Below are 25,403 nucleotides of genomic sequence, written 5' to 3'. Positions count from 1 at the left end.
CAACATGGAATCTTGTGTTGTTTGCATGCATGCATGACCCTCCTCTGTCACGGAGGGGATACTCGCAAGGGAAGGGGGGGGGGGGGGGGGGGGGGTCTGCCTCCGTTCCAAATCAAGTCTCCACACAAAGCTGGTTGTGTGCTGAAGCTCCATGTTTCTTCTTGAACTTGGACTTGTTTCTACAAAAGCTATCCTTCCCCAGGTAAACAACCTGTCTCCCCCCCCCACCCACTCTCGCTAAGTTATAAGAGGAGGGTGTGGAGGGGTGACAGCAAAAAAAGGGCTCGACAAGAGCAGACTGAAGTAGAAAGGCGATGAGGGGGGAAAAGAAGTAACTGAAGGAATCCCTACTGTGTAAAGAGTGTTTGGAGCTCAGGGTCAGACCGCTGCTGGAATTAAAAGGCCTTCCATTGTGTGCGGTGAGTACCCCTACAGACTAATCCACAGTGGGGCCAGGGGCCACATTAGTCTGGGGAGGGGGAGACTGATGAGCAAAGTTAAGGTGAGCAGAGACAGGCATGTTCTGATCATCCCGCCTCGTCGGATCTCGAAATTGTATTTCCCTCAGGAGGACACAAACAACTCATACTGGCGGGAAGCCAAATAAGTATCCCTAAGGAGGATACAGTTTAATTAGCATCAGTAATAATGATAGTTCAAAGTGCATAAAATTGTGTATATTATGTTGGGGGGGTTGAAGAAATGTCCCGAGAAACTTTTCATGTTGGCGATAGTTCTCTTGAATTGGCGTATTGCTCATAAGTGGCAGGTACGTGTCATACCATGTCATGTGAGTTATTATTTAGCTTTCACATAGTCCTAATAAAATATGCCGCATCTGTCACTATTAAAAGACACACGGGTGTGAAAGACTCTCTATAGGAAGACCGCTGAGAGCAACAAAGAACTTGAAGATGGTGGATGAGTGGATCACATGGATGAACAGATAGGGGAGGGGTGCGAGGAGCTCCAGTCCGGGGCTCCGGCGGCCTATTAACGAGCTGGGAGGTGAACGCTACGCTCTGGTCGTACACATGTAGACACGCACTCGTGCCAAATAGTCTCCTTGACACGGCACGGGCAAAATGAAAATCAAAGAAACTTCAGAGGATAGTGACAGAGCATCAAGTTCAAGTGGAAAATCGAGCCACTCCCCCCCTCCCGTCCATCTAACGCCCCAGTGCCTCAGAATAAAAATGACAACACAGTTCCAGAAACACACACAGGCAAACACACACTCGGGTCGCTTGGTTGGGAAGTGTGAGGAGTGGCTGTTATTGACCATATTTCATTATTGATTTCACTCATGTTTCAAATCACAAAATAAGAGTTTCACACTCCAGCGCTCACAAGCAGACCCTTCAACTCCATCCCGGCCAGAGCCGAGTCCGATCCCAACCTCTTCCCACAAACTGTCAGGACCCCGCCCACCCCCAGCTTTGTTCTGTCCCCGCCTGTCTGACGCAGACGCACACACATCCGCACCCTTGCAATTCCCCCCGAACATCAAATGAGAGAAACTGTCGACTAAACACTTTCAGTGAGTGGACAAAAGGAGTGCTTTGGGAAAAACACTTTAAAAGGAAATAATGGGAAAGAAGGGAAAGAAGGGCTGCTTGAGTCCCACTCTGAGAGGCAAAGCACTCATCTTTTCACATACTTTTGTTGCTTACTATAAAGACTATCCGACAATGTGTGCTTGAGTTTCTCACATGTGCATTGGTGCAAAGCGGGCGCAACCCAGATGATCAGAAAAAAGTTCAATCTTAGCTTTGGACAAACATGACTCACTTCCTCGCAACCTGCTGTGCTGCTTCTAGGCCTCTTCAGAGCGCCACTCATTAACATTCCTCTAATGAGTGTTTTCACATTTTCTCCTAATTAAACACGCTCCTCAATAATACATGAAAACAGGACACCTCGCTATTCAATTACACACGTATGGGCCTCCGCCAAACACGCGCGCTAATCTGTATGTGTGCATGCCAAGTGGCAGCGTGTTAAGTGTGCCCCGGCGAGCCGTGCCAAGTGGGTATATGTGCACCCGCCATATGAGCGAGCGCCAAGCATCATGCCGCCAGTTGCTACTGTGTCAGCCAATTGGGCTCCCGCCCACTCGTGCTACCGGCAATTACGATAACGGCGACACTCAAGTCCAACAGCGACGCCGTGATCTGTTTTTAAGCTGCGTCAGCATTTCAAACTTGTCATTTATTAACACAATGATGTGACTAGAAGTGTCTTAAATGATGACTAATAGAGCAAAGTCTGCATCCAAACTGGCAGCACAATGCACTGATTGTATTATTAATTTAATTTCATCCTCTTCAAACCTGAAATCACACTATTGTACTTGGACCGCACCGCCGTCGGACACCATCAATTGTTCTCGCAATTGCCTGTCGAGAGACGTAAGCTATTGTCAAGTTCCTCGTGGCTGTGACACAAGACAGTGACACGCGCGCGCACGCACGCACGCGCCGAGTGGATTGATAATATCGCACACAAGCAGTCAAACACAAAGACCATCTCAGAACAACCAATCATAGAGCAGATAGGATCTTTGTGAGTTTCTTTCGCTCGCAGTCCAGGTCCTCCCTTCCATTACAAATGAAGAAAAAGAGGAGAAATGTGATTGAGAATGGGTGGGGGCCACATCTAAGGGGTGGGTGGGGGGGGGGCTTATATTAGAGTTGTTGTCAGCATAAACCATGACTTCAGAGAAGTCAAGACACAAGAAGAAGTCTTCCCCCCTTTCTCTGTCCCTCTGAGAGAAGGGGGGGAATCTAATTATCAGGCTCCTAAAGATCTAATTATTGTCTGACACTCATTTGCATGTGAGAGAGCACCCCAGGAACAACGTGAGGGCCGCCATTTTGTGCCTGGCCACCCTGATACAATTTAATTTACAGGCATTTGACGCAAGTGTGGAACTGCAATTGTTTGACTGGTAAATACGTTCGAACGTACTTGCAAGTACGTTCGAACGTACCGGATGGCTGACTGCTAAAAAAATCTTTTTCCCAGGGTTTGTCTGTTTACAAAAACCACGCCTGAAACAAATTACAACCTTGAAAGTCCAGTTTGCTGTGGTGCCTAGTAAATAGCGCCATTTTTTTTTTTTTTTTTATGTACCTTGTTTTTGCTCACTAAGGATACACACATACACACACATACCCTGCCAACACACATCCTAGAGTGCATTGGCAGGATGTGTGTGACCATTTGAGCTGACAGCTGAGACAACAGAGATGTAGCTCGGGTGCCCTGGATAGTGCAGGGAGGCTAACAGGCCAGGCACCAACAAACAAGACAAACAAGACAGAGATGGAGAGAGGGGAGGAGGAGCTTTTAGTGTGTGTGTGTGTGTGTGCGTGCGTGTATGTGTGTGTGTTAGGAGAAAAAGCGAGGGAAGGAAGTGGAAGGTAACACCCCACATCAGAATGTGCACATGAGGCAGGTCAAGTCAACGTGTGTTCCATCCATGTTTTTCATCCAAAAGTGTCATTTCAGGTTATTGACATCTCTTTTGTGTCTGAACGACAGAAAGTAATACATTTGGAATAACATTGATTATTGGCTCGGTGTATTTTATTGCATTTATACTTTTACCTGACGAGGATTTCATTTAATATCCTCGTGGATTAATTTGTAAAAAAAAACAATGACAAACATTTACTATAAAAAATTCAAATGCATTCAAGTTTGATGATAATGTTCAGTTATTATATTTTTTTTAGATGACATTTTCCTAGTTTGAACTGCTTTCTCTTCACTTAACAGTCTGGAAACTCTAACGTGAATGACGGCTACAAATCAAACTGCCCCAATGTGACAAAGGTGATAAAAAGGAGGAAGCCGGAGCAATAAGGAAGGAAAGATATGCGCCTATATCACACTATGTAGTTGACATGGACACAGACCTCTGCACATCTGTGTGCTAGTGAGTGTGTCCAAGTATGTTCTGACCTGCACGGGGCTCTGTTTGACCTCGTTGCTGCCGGGGGAGTTGAGTCCAGAGGCCTGCTGAAGGAGGAACTGTCTGGCTGCCTGAAGAGCCTGCAAGAAGGAGAGCAGACATGATGGCAACATGTACACTAAATGTTGGAGCATAAAGGTTGAATGTTTTAAGGGCACACCATTTGTCTTTTGTAATTCATTCGCACATGATGTTGTGATCTATTTCTTAAAGCGTGTCCACGTATACAAACCAAAACTTCTAACATAAGAAAATGCAGTCTAATACCGGCGGCTCCTTTCTACGACGTACTCGACTGTCTCTTGAAGTGACTTATCTCCTCCAAACTCATTACAAATGTCCTATTTCCAATATTTGGGCCTGTCTCACTCTCTTGCACCCCCCCCCCCCCCCTCCCCCCTCCTCTTCTGGTGTCTCGCTGTTCCAATTGGGTTGTCCACATCCTCTGAGGCAGAAGTGTGTCAGGATATGGTCATGTGTGTCACTTGCACGGTGTTTATATGTCAGAGTGATGTAAGGCGACCCCGATGCACATTGCGACTCGCTACGATTCCTCCTCTTCCACTTCCCTGCCCTGCAGTGATGTCCAGTCAAACCTCCAAACTTCCTTTCCTCAACCTATTTGTCCCCATGCAAATATTCACATGATTATAAATGTGGTCGTTTGGAGTGTTAAAATCTCCCTATAACGTGCTATTGTCAAGACAAATCTGTTCCAGAGCCAAAGGTCTTTTTGCAGGAATGTCTGAACCGTGCAGAAAACAAAATAAGAAAACACCCATTTCAAAACACGAGAGCTGCGCACACACACTGACACACACAGACACAAACAAACCTCGTGATGGAGGGTTAGCCAGGGGAGACAGCAGGATGCACATTTGCTTCCTCTGACTCAAAGGGGAAAGGTTGCTTGGTAAATATTGATTTATGAAAGTCTGCGTGTGCACGCGCCGACGCCGCAAATTAACCGCCGCGATTCGGGATGTTCTTCGGCGTAGGCAAAGCGCCCGCGGCCAAAAAAGAGTTCCAATTTGACAACGAGAGAGAGAAGAATATTTTGGTAAAAGAGTGCAGCAGGGTGTTACTGTATAATGTCACCTATTTAATGAATTGTCAAATTAGACACTCTGGCACATTAAGTAACGTCTAATTGCAAAAACAGAGCGAGAGATTAGAGGCAAGCTGAAAGAGACAGAAATGCTCTATGCAGTCACCATGATGGAAACCATCTGGATGGAGCGCACTTGCGACTTTTGCTGAGACCGCAATTAAAACACACATACACAGATGTGGCCGTGGACGCGCCTGTATACGTACACACACGCATGAATTTTAACACTTGAACCAAAATCTCGGGAACCCCCTCCCATTTACTGGTTTGACCTCAGCATTAAAACAAGCACAGACACACAGACACATATACACACAACCGCCCAGTTTGTTGGCATGTGGTGTGAATTAGGCCTTGAACACCATGTCTGCCCGAGAGCGGCTGTGCGCTTTTTGTCTCTATGTGTGTCTATGCATGTGTGTGTGTGTTGGCAGGAGTTGGGAAGCCATGTCTGGCAACAATAAAGGACAATTCCACCCAAATTACCACCCTGATTACCACTATATTAAAGAAGCATTTATGGCTTTCATAAACGCTCGAACAGAGCAGAGCTGATGCCTGTCTCCTCTTCTACGCCTCTATTCATGGGTGCCTTTCTGGAAAGCATGTGATAATTACAACAAAAAAAAAAAAAACCTCAAACAGCATTAAGGTAGAGTGGATTTATGTAAAGGTTGATGTAAATGCCCCGCAACTTAAATGTAACACTGCCTTGATTTACAAGTGTCATTTATTCCGTGACTAGGTAATAAAAACATCAAATAAAAATAATATATCAGACAATTTTTTCTTGCAGCTATATCAAATCAATTTACCCGATTGGAATGAAGTGACATGGTATGAATCTGTTTCAGCAGCCCCACAACATTTCTTAATAATGAAAAAAATAGCATTGTGTTATATAAAAAAATACTTTTAGAGTTTTTGTATGTTGCACCTGAAGGTTTTTCTTTTCACCTTATTCGAGCGGTCGCATATCTGAAGCTTATTCACAAGTCAAAGTTTGACAAGACAAAAATGTGAAGTGAGTTAAGCTACTATTTTATCAGCACTGAGGTCTTTATAAAATATCTTATTATTAATATGATCATTATTATTATTAATACTTTTACATAATTATTTGCCAAATAAAGTATTGCTCGACTCACATTTCCGCACAAAATGGGAAGGAAAGATGAAAAAAAAATTGAAGATAGAGTCTGTATTTGCCAAATTCCACAGTTGTGTAGGTGTTAAGAGTAAACACAAGTTGGCTGTAGATCTATAGTGGATATGTCTACACTTTTAGTGTTGGCAAACAGTACAATGACGCACTGCTCGGTGACTTATTAAGAGGCCATGGATGGGGCTGATTGCATACACACAAATGCAATGTCTTTTTAACCTTTAGGACGTTTTAGACATTTTTTGTTTGTTTTTGTACCCTTAGTGAAAATGATGCTAAAATTTCAAGACCCTACACCACTTGGGATACAGCTACAATTTCCAAGGAAACTCATTGTTGGGTCTCCTCACTCATTCATCATCTCATCTTCACCCTCGCTTTTTCTCTCTGTGACTTGGGTGAGCTGTAGCATTGTAACGCATACGCACACACACAGACACACACAACCAGCTCCTCCTAAACGCCCAACCCCTCACCCCCACCCCCAAACCCAACTCTCTGTTCCCCCTGTGGCATTCCTGGGGGCGCACTGCACCTTTAAAGAAAATATGAGAGAGGCCTAAGAGGGAGGCCCAACAACAGAGTCTTTGTGCTGCCGAGGAGCGCGCACGCACACACACACACACACACACACACAGACACACACACATACACACACATCAATGGTGTCAGACAGGTTTTATGAGAGTGAGAGAGGTAGGAGGAGGAGGAGGAGGAGGAAGGGGAAGGAGGGGTGACGAGGTCAGCGCTCAGCTTGGAGGCCTGAGAGCACACAGCCCGAGTGTGTGTGTGTGTGCGCGTGCGTGTGTTCTTCTGACTTGTCATCGCTCCCTTCTGTAAATCATCGCCTCTGACACAGCCTTTAATAACAGTGCATTTTTTTAATTTAGCAGGGTCACCCACATACACAGGCACATGGCGAGGACCAGTCTCACCTTGCAACAAGGTTTCGGGAAAAACAGCTGACAACTAAGTTTGTTCTTAACGAGGGCGTGAAAGAGGGTCTGTAAAGAAAGTCCATTTTGAGAAAAGGAGACGTTTCATTTAGCAGTGCACGTGTCAAGTCAATGATGATCTTTCAATGGGTGACTGCTGGAGTTTGGGATTTTCAATCAGTTTTCATTTGGTTTTGACTTTTTTTTTAATTCTGTTAGTTTTAAGTTGTTTTTAAATCAAGTTTTTTTCCTTTTTTTATGTTTTAGCATTTTAGCAATAGTAATAAAACTAGTATTTCAAATTTTACTGTTAGTTATTTTGTTACCTTTTGTGAACTATAACAACCTGTGCGGCCAAGAATTTGACATTGCTCCTTTATGTGAATATTTTAGCCATCACGCACGAGAAAAATCCTCGGTCGATCTCTTTTTCACTCCATTAGACTGTGTGTGCGTGTGGTGTCCGTGTGCGTCTGGTTCAGGTTGCTAAAGCAAACAGGTCTGGGTGTGCACGTGCGCATGCACATGTGTGTGTGTGTGATGAATCTGGTCTCTAATCCATCCAGTGTGTTTGGGTGAGACAGGGAGAGAGAAGCAAAGTAATCTAAACAGAGTGAAGTCTAGAATAGGGAGGGAAAAGACAGGTGGGTACCATATGTTGGAGTAATCCATCAGCACTGACTGAGGTCCATTGTTGATGGCCAAAACGAAACAAACGTGCCCCCCCGCCCCCTCAACCATCCACTCTTCACCCCTCCCTCCTTCATCGGTAAACAGTCCCCGGGGCGAGCACGGGGTTGCTGTCCTATGGGGAGAAGGAGGAGGCAGGTGGGATCACATTTCTTCACTTTGACCAAGAGGAATTTGCGGGGAAAACAAGAAGTGAGAGGCCTGTTGTTTCATGACCCAGCTAAAGTGAGAAAGTGCGCAAATCGCACCGCAAGCACAGTCAAGTTGAAGGGAAAAGGGGCTGGAACGTATTTCTATCCATATAGATCTCCTCCTCCTCCTCCTCCCCCAGGGGGGGGGACGCAGGCAAAAGGGGATGGGTACAGCGGGTGAAGATGCAGAGAAAAGCCCGTCACACCCAGCTGCTTCTCTACAGGCCTGCATGCTTTCTGATTTTGGATCGGCAGGAGACACAGCTTCACAGGGGAGGGGCGGGGCTTATTTTCTACACAATCTTTTTCGGGGGGGCTGTTATTGAAGTTGAAAGCCAAGCTAAAGCTGGTCAAAGCTGCCCTTCCTCCTGGGTCACCCCCATGATCCCGGCTATCCCCTGTCCACTAGGCATCATCACTTGTGCGCCTTCAAATCAAATCCATTTTACTTTGATTGACAGGCCATTACTATTTAAGTTGAATTTTATATTGTTATTGTTACTGCAGCGCAGACGCCTCGGGAATCGGCGAGCGTATCATCGTTTCCTGGAGGTAAACATAAGTGGGGTGCAGACGGAGTCAAATCTTGCTAAAGCCTCCCAATTTTACAGCGAGTTACAAACAGGCGATGCCGCGCCAAATCTTTGCCCCGTTCGTCTGAGTCGTCATCACACAGGGCTTCGCTTTCTCTGGAATTAATCATCTCCCTCACCGGCTTTGCAACCATTTGTTTCCACTCAGAGCGACTTCAAACCGGTTGCCCGAGAGTGGCACCTCAATCTTTTGCTATCTGGGACACCGACATCAACCAAGCACGAGCAACATATTTTTTTTAATGTGATGTTTCCGCAATATAAAGTCTCAGTTAGAGAGCTGAGGTTTTAAAATGGCCGCTCCTTTGGGCCCAGACTGACCATTAAAGAGAGGAAAGACCGTGCTCTAGAGCCAAGGCAATAAAAACTCACAAACTCCAAAAGGAACATCAAAATATGCTGTAATGCTTGCCGATTTGAGATTTCTTTTTTTTTTCCTCATCCTATTTTTCACAAAAGCGACCTGTTTGAAAACCCAGGAAGGACGTTGTTTTCCAGATGGTTCTCTTCAGTGCAAAACCGTGCGGTGGAATGAGAAAACCTCCCCTTCCCGACACTCGTCTAACGTTTCTATTAATTCGCAAGGGTATAGACCGAGTCATAAATGCTCGATGACTGAATACCCAGGACTGCTTTATATCATTACATAATTTAGCATCACAATCACATGTCAAATTGTAAGACGTAGTAACTCCAAATGGTTTCTCAGCATTTACAGACTCCAATGAGGTGAGAAGGGCCAGAAATAGAGAAACTCCCTTCCTGACAATATAAAAGGGGTTTCCACTGTACTCTGAGCCTCATTGCAGTCCAAGCGGCTAATTGAAGGCAAATAGGCCTACACACACACACACACACACACACACGCGTCCTACATTATATGGACATATGCAGTTTCCCTGTGGTTTCCAAAACAGCTCGTTTGGCAAGACAGGAAGGTCTCACTCCAGACAGACTCAGCCCACAGCGGAACACACACACTCAAACACACACAGCCATACTTTGAGTATTAGTTCACCCTCATCGTGTATAAGCTAGGACAGTTTAGTAGCTTGGTCATGCTCCAGGGCCGAAAAGGCCACTTTGCTCTTATTTGGTTGACCTCCAGAGTTGAAAGCGCTCCTCCTCCCCTACAAGAGGCTGTGCGGGCCGAGCCACGATGAGCATACTTCCAGCCTGGCAACCGGGCCGAACATATGGAAGCTGTTTAACTGTTATTATTAATAACCAAAAGGAGAGAGTAAAAAATTAAACTAATAACACATGCAAGAAACTGCCAAGACCTGGCTCAGGAGACAGACTGAAAGCACACTTATACGTAAACAGACACTGTCTGTCATGTGCGCATGAACACACGTACACACACACACTCACAGGAAGACAAATGTACACACAAAGGCGTGTTGGTGATTCAAGAGAAAAAAAAAAAATCAGTTCTTGTCATTGGCCTGTAAAAGTATTGCCTGCCTGCCTTGATAGAAATAAACTTTTTATGTTTTGGTTCAGAGAATTTTTACACCTGGCTGTGGCTTGGGGGAAGGACACACCCTCACACCCAGCCCTACACCACAAACACACACGCACACACACGCACACACATATATATCCTCTTGTATGCAAAAAAACTTTTAAAAAATCAGATTTCTACGTGGGCTGTTGCTTTCCTACGTGAAAACAAAAACAAGTAGCGACTACCTACCACACCTGCTTAACACCACAACAAAATCTGGCTATGCTCGTTGACCCCTGAAACTGTTACTATGGTGATGTCCTTAGCAGATTAACTGAACAGTCAACATTTTACTCCCCCCTCCAAAAAAAATAAAAGACTTTTCGCTAAGTCTGCCCCAGCTTGTGTGTGTGTGTGTGTGTGTGTGTGTGTGTTATTTACCTGACAGCACAGGCAGGCCCTCTGAGCTTAAGTGCTTCTAAACACTTCCATGGCAACCAAAGCCAACCTCAGCACTCCAGGTGCCTAGGCAAGTGTGTATAACTCAGTCTCCACAACAAAGACGGGGCAGAAACACACACACACACACACACAGACACACATATCCTTTTTAGCTGGGTTGCTATCTGTCTTTTCTTGTCTCGAAGCCTCTTGGCTGACTGGGTCAACCAAGCGTGACTGTGTCCATGCAAGCTTATCTGGCCTGCTGAACCAATTCTTCAGCGCGTCTACGATTTATCCATGTAGCCTTGTCGCCGGATTGTAGACTCACAACAGACAGCGAGCCACTTCATGTGTATTTGATACACTTTTTGGTCCAGTCGAACGCTCTATGATCAGCTCAGAAATGCATAGAAAATCACGCAAGACGTACGAAGAAGCAAATGAAGGAGCTCAGTCTTCTCGACTCAATAAACTAACAGCGAAAAAAGGTATTCATATTTTTGAGTCATGTCATATATCTGAATCGTAGCCATATTCGAGTGTCTTTAGAGGAGCAAAAGTCAGAAAACAAAAAACCGCACTGAAGCTTTGGGCACTCTTGGAGGAAGTTGCTGTTCTATAGTCTTCTTTGTACTATGGCCTATCCAGCAGTGGGTGTTCTATGATGCTTGGCAACCCAGCCTGGCCTCTGGTGACCTCTGACCTCTATTGACCTCAATCATAAAGAGGACAGCCTGGCTGAGACCAATGCAACGCTTTTAGGAGGTGACAGCACTGAGAGAGAGAGAGGCCCGCCACTGATTTAGTGGCCTGCACATGAGAGTGGGAAACAAGCGTGCACATTCTGCCACAGATACACACACACACACACACACACACACACACACACACGCTTAGTGAGGGAAGTGCAAGAGGACTGCACTCCTAATGCAGATGCACAAGCATAATGTGATTAAATGAAATCCCACTACACTAAGAAATCAGAAGGTGTTGTCAGGAAATGTCTCTTGCTTTCTTTTGAGTGGTCACCTCCATCTCCTGCGCACCCCTGACCTGAAAGTGAACTGTAGAGGAAAGCTGGAGGTCACATGGGACATAAGTGTCCCAGTGACCAGCATTCACCTCCCATTACTTTGCAAGCTAATCATAATCATTCAGCGTCCGTTTATGAATGTGAGGAGCATAGGAGGTGGTCCTCGGACTGATCTGCAGTCCTCTCACACACGTGCCTGCAACACTTATCATATTATCAGTGTTTGTGTATATGTGAGATCTGTATCAGGACCCCCCAATCTCCATCCATCACTGTGGCTACTTAATTACACCCTTCATTAACTCACATCATCCATGTGCACGAGTGAGGGTGTACATGTATGTATAATGTAAACTTGTCCAGCTTGCTTCATGAGGACCAATTCTTGTCCAGCTTGCTTCATGAGGACCAATTTTAGTTTGACAGTTTTATAGGGATGAATGAGGATTCAAATATGGTTTTACAGGTACGGGGAGATAATGAAAATGTGCACAATGTGCTAAAAACATCCAATATGATTTTTATCAATTTAGGTGAATAAAACTTAAATATTAGACTTTAGAGATAAAAAAAAAAAAAAGCAAGCAAGTGCTGTTTGATTATGAAACTTTTACTGGCCCAATCGGGCCGACGTCAGTGAGCTTCTTGTGGTGGCCCCAGGGTCATCGGGCCACTGTTAATGTGGGTTCAACCTCAGGTAAGGGTTAGATGAAGACCCTTCACAAAGATGGTTAAGGACTACTGAACGTATTATGGCATTACAAAGACGTTAGATGTGAGTGTACATGTCGAGGGCTACAACAAGGATGGAAAAAAATAGAACATGACAAATGGTCTGGTCCAATTTGTAAAACTGCTTTTTTTCCCCCCGCCAATATGCCTTTGATAGCCTTGGGGAAGGCTGAGCATGACTACTATGCACCTCTCACTTTCTATTTGCCTGCTGGAGTAACTTAAGGCCAAGGCAGAGAGAGAGTGAGAAAGGGGGGAAAATCCCAAACTGATGAGTGGCACTCCTAAAAGGAAACGGCACCTTTTTGTCGCCATTTCGCTCTCCTTCCTCTCCCCTCTCTTTTTGCTGTCATCGCCAGCTGCTACTACTACTGTGGCGGCTGGAACACAAGAAGCCATTAATTGATGGCGAGAAAAAAAAAAAGAGACAGCAATGTAGTAGTTTACTGCAAAAATGGAGGGAGTGGGGGGTGAGAGATGTAAGGAAAAGGAAAGCAGTGGAGACACCTGGTTCTCGTCAGAACGCACATACCGTTTGGAGGTATGCGAGGATTTATCCTGCTTACATTTCTGCTCGGCTATGCATCATCGCATGTCTACACCCGTGCACCTCAACAAAGTGCAACACACTCTCACTTTTCCACCTCTCCATAGCCTGGCCCTGTGACGCCTGCCGCTCTTTGTTCTCGTTGCTTCCCTCCTCCTTCTCCCCGACATGATGGGGCAGAACTGCTTTTTGCCCCCCCCCCTCTTCCCTTTCTCTCCACCGCTCTGTTCTTTCTGGGGAGGCAGACAGGCCGCATTCCACAGGGGGGCCCAGGCGCCCTTTTTCTGACACGTCTCAGCGCTACACTCCTCCCTCGTCCCTCGATTCCTTCGCTTCGGCCCCACCAGTGACCAGCGCCTTCCCCTCTTTCCCTTTTGCCCCTCCTGGTACCTTCAAAGCATGCGGCCGTTTCAGCAATCTCTTCGACCTCTGCTTGCGCCACCTTCAACATAGCTTTAGGTACACCTGCACAATCCAACGAGATGTCAAAATGAACTTTGACTCTTATCTCAAAACAACCTTTGACGGGTCTTCTTGGATCTCATTATATTGGGTGTGAGCAGTATACTTATGTAATGGCCAACTAAAATTGACAAAAAATGTTAACAAATAAAATAAAAACAAAAATTATTAAAAATAAAAAAAACAACTCACTAAAGTTTATACAAATAACTGCAAGTAAAACTAATGACAATTATAGTAAAATTGTCCTTTGTCAATTAATATCATTTATAGCTGTAGGGGTTCATTTGAATGCTAATAATAAAATCTAAATAATTTACAGGTGACTCATTATGCAATTTTGTAACTAAACAACAGAGTGGTTAATGATCAAATTTCCCATTAATTTTATAGGCCAATCAAAAGCAAGATCACTTTTAATTTTCAGTCAGACTCCAATTAGTACTTTGTTTAATATAACAAATTAAGGTAACCCAATTACTACTATGTAGCAGCCATACTATTTCAGTGGGGTAAAAAACTGGAGGAAAGGTTGTGCTTGTCTTTCACAGTCTACTGTGGACTGAAGCAAAAAAAAAGGTTCAGTGAGTGAGAGGAAGAGAAAAAGATGGAAAGAGAGAAGGAGGCATGTTTGTGGTTGGTAACTCACTCAAGAGAGGAAATACCAGCATACACACACACACAGGTGCAAAAACATTGAGAGAAGAAAGACTCGCTTTGTGTGTGCGCTACAGGTTGGCTGTTTATGTATGTGCATTCGGGCTTAACTGCATGTGTGTCCTTGGTTGAAGGTTGCTGAGGAAGCAGAGTGAGGGTGCAGTCTGGGGACGAGTTGGGCAGGGGGGGCAAAACGGGAAGCGGAGGGCCTCGGGTGAGGCGAAATCATAATTATTAGGCAGATTATTTTAGTGGGCCTCATCGGGAATATAAGCAGGTGTCATGGCGGAGCCTAAACCAAACGCACACTTCCTCTTCGTGTGTGTGTGTATGTGTGTGTGGGGGGTTGTATATAATACGGGGCTTCTGGGGGGTGATGAGTCGCATCTGACGCACAGGAGACAAAACAAACAACCTAACTGGAGAAGCTTCGTGTGGATGTGTCATACACACAAACACTGACAAACATTTTATGCACGAGGGACAAAATAAAACAAATGAACACAGAACCTCGACACACGACTATTGTGCAGACGGGTGTGTTGCACTGTGAGGTTGTCAACGCTGGAAAAAATGTCTCGGAATGTCTTCACTATTTGCATAATGAGGAATGAAGAGTATGAGCTGATGAAAGGGCTGTCACAAGTTGCCCCTTGTGTGCATTATGTAACAACTTGGCGTGTACATGCTGTTCATACTGTACATATGTCGTAAAAAGTGGGCAGTCTTGACGATCACGATTAGATAGACGCGTAGGGGAATGCACGCACACACCTGTTGCTGTTGCAGGTGCAGTAGATCCACCGGGCTGATTTCTCCATTTGCGTCTCCGTTAGACCCGCCCTCTCTCCCTCCTCCGCCGTCTGATTGGCTGCTGAGGCTGCTGACTCCGTTCTGGCCGGACGGTGTCGTTCGAATGGTCTCAGAGGCTGATTCCACCATCATCACTGGCACCTGGTGGTGGACAAACAGGACAGGATGGGACGGCGGGGGGGGGGGGGAGAATATGGATTAAACAAACGCAACCTGGACAGTTTTCCACAGAAATCACACTCCTATCTGAGAGTGTAAACAAGTCTGGAAGCTAAAGCAAACACACGGCGAGATAGACAAGTGAATTGTGTGTGCGCTCATGTGGGTGTGTGTGCATTTTGTGCAAAAGGGCTTTTTGGTCATGAACCACCCACGCACAAGTGGCCACAAAGCGACACCTGAAGCAAGACTTTTTGTCTGCATGTAGATGTGTGCGTCTGGGAGCGTACGCGCGGATTAGGATCAGACAGGCAGCAAATCTAAACTGACAAGGCTGCTAATACCCTGCGATATAGTTAAATAAAACACGCATTTCTCCAATAATCAGAGGTGGCATGTGTGCGCCGTGTGTGAGCCATGAGCAGGTTGCTCTTTGACAAGGCTTGTTTGAAGCACCTTCATAGGGCCTCTCTAATTAGAGCGCCCTCCTTCTACAAAACTAGACAAAACGTGCCGTTCCTGGATGTGTTGTTGTTTTTGAGAAACAACGCCTTGCAAACACACAGGCATATTTGCCATCGTTAGGGAGTGCGAGCGTGGGAGTGCCGAGACGCACGCTCGCACGCTCACGCACACGCGAGCGCGCCGGTATAGCTCACACAACGCGGCTAATACAAAACAAAACAAAGCTTCATGCAAGCACGCTAGCTGCAAACTCCTAATGACAAGCTCAATCTCGCCTTTCTACTTTCTGCAGTTTTTAGAAATTAACACACGGCAGACGAGCGTTAGATGGAAACTTCAGATGCGCTCGTTTTGTGGGTACACAAAATGCCACGGAGACTTTCTATCCAACCGGCTCTGTGGGATTGTGTGTTTGTGCGCCGGCTTTTAGAACAGCAGAACTTGTGCCTTCTGTGGAAATAATAAAAGACATTTCATCAGAGATTCCAACTTTCTTTGCCTCTGAGGCAATGTGCGTGTGTGTTGTGTGTGTTTGTGAGCGCACATTTTCATTGTGAAAGTGTGACAGCAGGTGAGGTTAAGATAACACACCAGAAGCCCCCATTAAGGGGATGTTGCCAGTTGCTTGCTGGGGGACCGAGGCCTAAATGTGTTATTGTGCAGGTGGCAATGATGCAAGTTGAAAGGGTCAACGTTTTCAGTTTTTTCCCATCTTGTGGCAGAACCACATATTATCCAAACACTGGATTTGACTTGTGCCGTGCCATACTTGCTGATCAACAGCAGCACTGGGATGTCATTATATCAAAGAAGACACCAACTCCAGAATAAATGACAACTGTGGGTTTTTTGATAAATAGTCCAAACTGATTTTTGACCATGGAAACAGATCGGGAGAGTTTTGTGGTGACGATAATGCTGCTTAACAACTACAACATCTGTTGAGGAAAAAATTAAAGGCTCAATTACAGACAGATTGTGTAACCACAAGATGAAGTCACCAGTCACGCTTTTAATGAAAGTTGATCAATGCCAACTACATGTGTGAACTGATACTGCAATTTGGAATTGTTGTCACCATTCCAGCTGTCCATGCATTCTCTTGCTACCGCGATGGCTAACTTGCTTTACAGACCTTTTACATAAAATTGCAAAATATCTGCTCATCTAATCCAACCAATTAGATCTCTAAAAAAAATCTAGTTTCTTTCCATATTAGACAAATGCATGGTTGGTTCAGGTTTTTGAGATACATTTATTTGCAAATTATTGATTTTAATTTAATGAATTCTACCTGCATCTGAACGTATCCCTTAATTATCAAATATGACTTAAAAGCGTAAAATTATCTGTTAAAATATTATTGTGAATTACCTGATGTGTTAAATAATTCATCAACTAAACTTCCCCAAAAAAGTAGCTTGAATTGTAGTGGTCTATTAAAACAATTGAAAATGTTAATGAAATAAAATTGTTTAGAAATGTGCTCTCGCGGTTGAGAAGAACAAGGTGCTAACAGTCTGGTCAAGAATTCCTCTTTAATAAGCAGTCACTTGAAAAGCATAAATCAAGACTGCGGCACTTCCTAACCCTCCCCTCCAGCTGCTGACACCCATCCGCCCGGGAGGTTAAAACTAAGACGTCAAACGTTATTGTGACATTTAAAACTAGTCACTTAATCTCCAACCTCAAGCATCTCTCCCGCTTCTACGCGGACCCCTACTCGGCCAAACTCCTCCCCGAGGTAATACGAAGCATAGTGACGAGCGATCGCCACTGACTTTGTAGCGCGCGACAAAACTCTTGGCGTCATCCCGCGTCTCACCGAGCATGAATCACCCGGGCCGCCTGTCGGGCCCGCATGGCGCCGTAATGTACTGCACGCCCATCTGCTGCTAACGCTTCCTCATTGACCTCATTAGCAATATGCTGCGGAGATAGAGCTCGCAGGTGGACAGGGACCTAATGGGGAAGTGAGCACATAACCTGTCTTTCACACACACACACGTACAGTCAATGTGCTCTGACGCTCCAAAGGGTGTGTACTCTGTCATATCCTGTTAATGGGTGTATATAAGCTGGTGTAATGGAGGTCGGGGAAAAGGCAGGGGCATAAATCTAGCCTGAAGTCTTTGATTAGGTCTATGATGCACACACACACACACACACACACACACACACACACAGACATGCACATAACTGGAGGTTCAAGTGCTTCTGGCAGCGACTAGGAGCGGCTCGTGAAAAAGGCCTGCCCGGACGTGCCGAGCTCACTCTGTCTGCACGTCGTCGTCGTCTTCACCGCGCTATAAGATCCCACCCCCTCGAGCTTGAACCTCTGACCTGAGAGTGTGTGCGGAAGAGACATTCCCACCGTAGCCTGAGGGGACGCAGTGAGAGGGATGGAAAGATGAGGCAAGGCTGATCAGAGAGATAGAGAAAAGGGGTGGGGGCGGGGGGGCTGTCTAATTGGGATTGAGAAAATAAGACTCAACATGTTCCTGATGACACCTAGCTTTTGTACTGTAATAGATTAGCTCACAGCCGGGTTGCATATGTGTATACGGATGTGACTGCAGTGATTGATGAACACAGAGCGGTCCTGTTTTGACACGTTGCCTATTCAGATGTTCCCGAAAAGATTGCCCTCATAATCAGCCAAACTCTTGACTGATCCTTCCCACTGCTGCCGGGGGGAGTGGTGGTGTGGGGGAGTGGAGGGGTTCAAACAACTTCAATGCCCAGCGAGCGGCTACACTCTGTGGCTTTGTTAGCGGGATTGGCTCTGTCAGATTCCTCCTGGTCAGCGCTCATCACTACTCCTAAAGCAAGTTCACTCCGAGTTTGTTGTCAGAGCAAAGGCGCAACTGAGAGAGTTGTGTACAGTGTGTATTTATGCGCGCATCTGTGTTTACAGCAGCTTAGTGAGATAATAAGTCTTTATCATGTTATGCCTCATGTGGGAATATTTCCAACGGTCCCAGAACGCCTGTTCTGTTTCCTCCGCCTTGCATCAGCTCACAGGAACGCTGCTTATTAGGCAAAGAAGTGAGGGAATAAGTGTGGGAGGGAGGGAGAGCGGAGGAGGTAAAGGGGGAGGGAAAATGTCTGTACCAGTATGTGCACTCCATCCAATCTACTTTCATCCTACTCTTGAATCATTTGTCTTTCCCTGCCTGCGGTTGCGCCCGGTAACTAGTGGCAGGTTCAACCCTGGAAAACATTAAAGTTCTCCCCCTGAAATAGAATCCATATAGGTTACGTGTATAATCTTTCATTGCTCAATCTGTTTTTCTGAGCAAGTAAGACAAGAAATGTGCAAAATTGAAGGAGTCTGTGTTGACGTTGAATGTACGGCATACATATTTCCCATTCCGTTAAGCTGACAGGTGTTTCTTTATTGCATCCTGCTTGCTGTCAGCGTCTACTAATGTCTTTCCGTGAAAAAAGACACATTCAGGATTTCTGGAAATCACAACTCAGTTTTCCTGTAACTCATCATTTAGAGATATTTAACACACCCATAGTCTCAATTTAATAAACCGCGGACGACACTTGCCCTCGCCCCCTCCCTCGGGGATTCTGTTCTTGCCCCAATCGCTAAAACAAACCCACCAATCAAGTCTGGCTCGTCCAATGATATCAAGTGTGACACACGCAACTTGAAACGCGGAGAGCACACATTGAACTTGTTGACTAAAAAGATTTTTGACTACATTTGCATTTGTGTCAAAGCAGCTATGAATGTTACAATAACAAAGCAGGCTTGCATAATCCTGGTTTCAGGGCTTGAGACGGACCTCCGGTATTGTGTATTCTGCTACTTAAAGATATTTGACTAGTTCAATAATGACTGAAAAAATACAGATTAGTTTTTAGGGTGTGACCCAAAAAAAAATGTAATTATGAAAATACTACAAATTATTCCGTTTCTGTATGCTTCGAGTTCATCCCAATCCACATTAAAGGAACAGTGAGCATTCTTTAGCAGCACAAGAGAAACTTTTCCAATGACAATTTAGACCACTAAAGTAAAAAACACATGCGATAGCTCAATATTTAAAATGCAGCCTAACACAATACATAAGAAGGAATACAAACTGAAAGCAACCAAGGGTAGAAGGAATATCTGGCCAGCGTTTCCGAGCAGACTATTAGTTTTGATATAAGGAGTGACGAGGTCATGAAGGGCGCAATAACACACTCTTTCAAGCGTGCACACACACATAGCTCCATATCATCAGTTTCTTCCTCAGAATCTGGTCGTGAACACAAATTATGCGTGCCCGAGGCAGGTAAACTTCAAACGCACACTAAAGCTAACAGGCTAACGGCAGTGCTCCGGGCCACTCTGGCTGCGTTCCAACAGGTTGGCTAACATCGAACAGCTCAGGCTGGATGTCTGCGGTTGCCCTGGCCTCGCTCCAGTGCTAACAGGTGAGCGCTATGATCACACACGTAGTCCCGTCGTCACGTGCGGGCCAATATCTGCGAGCGAGCGAGCGACTGGCTGGCTTCAAAGTGCAACGTCAGGTACGGGAGAAGCTGGCCTGGACTTTAATCCGAACTAGGGTGCTCAACTAAGACGCAAAAAAAAAAACGTCATGAAAATTGAATCAGACTGAAAGCGGCTTTTATCTGTGCATTTGTGTGCATGGTGTATTTTTGTGAAGACAAAGTCCCTGTTTACAGAGCCCATAAAGATTAGCCTCCCTCGGTCAGGTGGGTTCTGGAGCCATAGGTAAACACGCAGAGCATTCCGCACCCATGAGATCGCTCGGCGTGTGTGTGTATGTTTGTGTGACCGGGGCAAACATACACTCTTGGGCCCTTCCTTCATAGAGCAGTAAGTGATTTACCAGCTCGCCGGCCACTGTCGGTTTAAAACAGTGAATACAGAAACAAAGGTACACACAAATATTTGTAGAAGGAACGGACTTCATGCACACCTCATTTATCTGAGCCCCCCCCTCCCCAAAAAAGAAAATCACGCGTTGTGCATTCCAAAAGAGGTTCATGTGTAAAGTGATCATGAGGATGAAAATGGAAAAACAAAAAGAAAGTTCCCCTTCATCTTACCAGAGAAGTAAACGAAGGTCAGGTTCATGCTCAGAGTGGTGGAAGAAAGGTGAGGCGGCGGAGGAATGAAGGGCTGAGAAAAAGGCCGTGTGCCTTTATTTGGATGTGAAAGCAGCTGAGCAATTAGCCGCCGTGTCCTGAGAGAGCGCTTTATTAGGATGACCTTCAACTGTGATGGAAGGGAGGCAAGGAGGGAGAGTGAAGGGAAGGGGGTGATGTTGGCTGAGGAAAAGAAATTCTGATGAAACTCGGCCACTCAGGAATATAGAAGTTGAAATGGTGGAGTGTGGGCTAAAAAAGACATGTTTCAGTCTTTGAACAACAGCACTAGACATGCTCAATATAATTGATGAATTGATCATTAAAAATTCTGCAGATTGTCATTGAATGTTCTGCATAGTATGAAAAAATAAAAATGCAAATATGTGAATCCTTGGGTTCTGAATTGTGAATATGTAGGTTTTAGTTGTAATACCACCAATTACCGCTAGATGACATAAATGTCTCAGCTGCACTTATACTGAGAGTCAATTTCAATATGTTTTATATTTGAAAAATATTAAAAACTATATTAAAAAATGCATATACTTTTTTAAATTACTTCTTCTATGTGACGTTCGTTTCTTGTTCAGCTTTATGCCATCTTTAAATGGTAATTTTGCTCCAATTTATTTATTTATTAGTCATTTCTGCTCCGTACCACAACTGCATGCAAACAGTAGTTCAGAACATTCTGAAAAAAAATGGTAAAATAAATGACTAAAACAAATGCCAATCAAGGAAATTTAGTCAACTGCTCCAAGTTCTGCAGTCCATCATTTATTTTGCAAAACTTTAAACATAAAAATGGATTCCTACCGGAGCTATATGAATCCCACGGAACAAAGGAACACTTAAATTAGATATGAAAATTCATATTTCCTTCCGTGAAAGCATTAAATTGCGGAAAAGATAAAAAGAACAACTTTATTTGCCAAGGAGCCCCATTCCCTGCCTTTAGGTGACACAATTTATGATCAGAATTTGCATTACAAGGACAATGAGTCGAGTAGATTTAATATCACCTGCGAAGGGGCGACGGCAGTCATAAAGTGTTACAAAGGATTTAAAACAGTGCGGTGTATATAAATAAATAAATATCAAAGTGGACATAATATAATATTATACGCGGGGCTTTCAAGTCGGGGCACTTTGCATTTCTGAGTTAATTAATAGATTGGATCAGAGCAAGTTTAATCAAATATAATTGAATAAGAGCACAGTAAAAAAAAAAAAAAAAAAAAAAAAAAAAAAAGAAAACAGGCCAGACGTTAAAAGGAGACGTGGAGAGGAAATGATAGCATGTCCACTTTTCAAATTAATTGAATTTCACTACTTTTGAACTTGGACCAAGCTGAGGTAATTAATTGACATGCTATCCGAAAGTAGTAAAACAAGATAATATCGGGCACTGTGCACAAATAACAGTCTCAGACAAGCATGGAAAGTAAAAATCAACACCAACTAAAGACGACTCAATATAACTTGTTAGTTTTCTGCTCCTCTAGCTCTTTTCGTCACTTTATTTTAGTCTCACATTGCACATATTATACTGCGTTATATTATAAGATGAATAATTTCGTAGCCGTTTCTCATTGCATTAAAAAAATGACTTCTTTATAATTCATCACAGAATGGGAAGAAAAAAAAATCTTTGTTATATAGTGACAAGCATCCTAATTAAAAAGTAAAAGGAACACTGAGAGTAGTCGAACTAATTTGGAACATACTAATATTAATAGAATAATTTATGGCGCAGTATAAATAAATTAATAGAGTAATTCGTTTGAAAAAAGCGATGGTTTCCGTTCAATTTAAGACAAAAAATAAAGTCAGCCTCTCAGACAAGGGCATTAATAAGTGCTCTATCACCAGAACAGAAAAGGAAGCGACAAACTAAACACGCACTGCTCACTTTTAAAACACATCAATATTTCAACTCCTTGGTAAAAAATTGATGAGAAACACTTGTACTTCCTGCCTTGTTATTTTCATCTGCTGTTTAAGGACTTTTGATTGGGACGTTTGTGCACAATCTGCAAAATGCACTGCATTTTTTTTTACTTTTCAACCAGAATGATCTCCTGTATAAAAATAGATGAAGCTGTATAGGAGAATGTAAAAAAAAAAAATGCAGAGAAAGAGAGATAGGCAGACGTGGACGGGGTCATTACCATCCTTATTACTCCTCATTAAAATACAACCCTCACAAAGACATTATTCTACGTGCGCGTGTGTGTGTGAGCACAAGTGACCGGGCATGTGCATGCTTTCGGTGTTCCTGATGTGCACATGTGCGTCAATATCCAAAAGTGACAAAAAGGAACAATATAATTGGAGAAATGTACGCAGTAATAATAGGTATTCAGAAAATGATAATTCATATTAAACAGGGGTGCACAAAGTCAGCCTCATTTGCATGTTTTAGATTATATGCATTTCAAAAGTAATTTCCGCGGGGCATATGAATGACATTAATTCCCGGGCGGGTTCTGCTATAGACCTCAAACTATCAAACACTCAAACATTTAACAGATGAGGAAAAAAAAAAAGAGGGAGCTTGTGCCTGGGCGAAGGGACGTTTCAAGGTTAAAGTGATTTATTTATTTATTTTTCCTCCCTCAAAACTTTATTTAAAGTTGCTCCACGGGTATTTGTTCAGATGTATGACTGTGCTTTCCGGTACCAGTCTGAGAAAGCCACTTCTCTTCCTATTCAGCAACGTTTCCTCAGCAAAGAGCCTGAATAAGTGTGACTCACAGTGAGTCATGTGCCCGCCGTGTCAGCTCCAGAGCCAGACAAGCAAAATCCAGCACAGACAAGACTCCAGTCGCCCTACCAGAAGTGACCCCAACAGAGCGAGGGGAAAGGAAAAGTGATGAAAAAGGATGTGGTGAGCGAGGGGAGGGGCGGGACTGTGGACGAGCGGGAGACAGAGGGTTCCCTCTCATCGCCTGGCTGGGCTGAGAGGAAGACCCTGGGGCAGGAAACGGGTTGGATGAATGGATGATTCCAGTGGAAAAGTCAGAAATGCCACAGACAGCGCTCTTGTCTTATTAGGGAGTCTGGTTTCAAATGACATTCGAAACACTCGCTGGATGTATGTGTCCGTCATATTGATGCGTGATACGCGTCAAGGCTAATGCTAATGTATGCCTATTGTTTGTGGCTTGGCTTCGTCTGTAAACAGAGCTGCTGCTGCTATTGCGAGTCACTTAGCATGTTATTATCCCATTAAGAATTGATGCTTTCTGTACAAAGGCATTAAACTGGTTTGTTTGCCAGTGTAATGCTCTACACACAAAACCACAAAGCACACGCATGAAAAAAATAAATAAAAAACAGAATCCCGAGTGGATTAAGTTAGGCCGGGTCCACCGATTTATGTTATGCCTTATAAGATTATCCCATCTTTTGGTCTGAGGTGTGTTAAGCGTGGATTTGTTCCGATAAGAAAACCAACAATTTTGAATATCAATATTTATAACCAATTCACATCTGGGGACATCGAACATCTCGAAATATTTGACTGTATTTAATGCCGCCATTTGTGAACGAGAGCAGAATAGAGCCAATAAAAGCGCCCTGACTGTCAATTGGTCAAACAGTTCTTTTTGTTCAATTTCAGAAGGTCCAGATATTTTCGTAGCTATACGCACGTGCATTTGGCGTAAACATTGCCACATTGTTTTTCCTTTCGAGGCAAATCTAATTTACCGTGTTTGGGAATCTTGCCCTTCTGGGCGCACATGACAATCGGGTGACAGAAAGACTTTAGACCAGGTGAAAGCAGGTCTAAGTTGTGGCGCAGTAAAACGATTTTGGTGAATTTGTACTGAGCACAGGAAGACAGATATGTTATATCATCGTATTTCTTTCATTAATATGACATCAGTGTTCGTCTGAAACATCGGACGCATCGTTATTACAATTATCGTCATTAATCGACTTTTAAAAAAGTAGGGCTTTGGTAAGGTTCCAAAGCTGTTACGTACAAACCAGCATTATAGTTTTAACGTCCATCCTATCTCTCATTACCGCCATTCGTAGCAGTCGGTGATTTTATGGAATGTGACTTCAGAGAGTACAAAACGAGAAGGTGGAGGGCAAGAGAACAGATCTCCGGGTCAGTGAAGGAAGGGATAACGTGAGCCTGGGAAACATGTTTGTTTCCTCACTTTTTCTCTTTCATATTGTTCCCAGCCAGTCAAAGCGGATCTGTTCATCCGACACACAAGAGGAGGACGTAAAGAGGATTAGAGTGTGTAAGACACAAATCATTACACACACACACACACAGGTGTGTTCATATACAGCCAAAGCTTCAACGTGCCTTGAGGCAGCCATGTGGCGTACGTATTGAATAAGATGTGTCCGTCTTCACCAAATGACCAAAGAGGTGCACGGCCCGGAAGCGCTCTACTCGACTTTATCGATGACACCGCCGCTCGGCCTATTCAGCGGCAAAGAGCTTTCCCGCGGCTTCGGCCGGCCACACTCGATCGATGTTATGAGCAATGCGGACAAACTGCTGCTAAACAGACGGCCCTCGCCGCAGAGGCCCGCCACGGCGCTGGCTCCCCCGGGGTTAGATCGTTCCACTAATGGAGGTCTCTGCTGGGGCCCCGATGGCCCCTAACCACCAAACAGGCCCCAAGGACTCGCTTTGCCGTTCTCTTTTCAATCTCTTTCACCGTCATCCCTCCATTGTTTCTACATCTACACAATTGTATTGACCTCAGCCTCAATGGGCCGTCCACACTTCCTCGTTTGTCAAAAGCACAGAGGGCCCTCGGAACTCGACCGGGTTGACTCTTGAGCGACAAAAAAAAAAACCAGAATAGCGTAATTTTTCATCT

The 25,403-nt window shown here is 44.4% G+C and overlaps 1 protein-coding gene across 4 annotated transcripts in view; it reads right to left on the bottom strand.

The window, feature by feature from the left end:
- Nucleotides 1–25,403, bottom strand: part of foxp4 (forkhead box P4) — a 70,751-nt gene that overhangs the window by 27,544 nt on the left and 17,804 nt on the right. For all 4 annotated transcript variants that reach the window (XM_049733874.2, XM_049733871.2, XM_049733872.2 and 1 more), the window contains exons 2-3: nt 14,764–14,943; nt 3,970–4,059 (exon numbers count right to left, since the gene is read on the bottom strand). In XM_049733874.2, coding sequence (XP_049589831.1) covers nt 3,970–4,059; nt 14,764–14,934 — 261 coding nt within the window. In that variant the 5' untranslated portion in view covers nt 14,935–14,943. The remainder of the gene's footprint in view (nt 1–3,969; nt 4,060–14,763; nt 14,944–25,403) is intronic.

The sequence above is a fragment of the Syngnathus scovelli genome, chromosome 11 (genome assembly GCF_024217435.2).
Source record: "Syngnathus scovelli strain Florida chromosome 11, RoL_Ssco_1.2, whole genome shotgun sequence".
Lineage (NCBI taxonomy): Eukaryota > Metazoa > Chordata > Actinopteri > Syngnathiformes > Syngnathidae > Syngnathus > Syngnathus scovelli.
The sequence above is the reverse complement of the archived record's forward strand: the minus strand, read 5'-3'. Positions and strand labels throughout refer to the sequence as shown.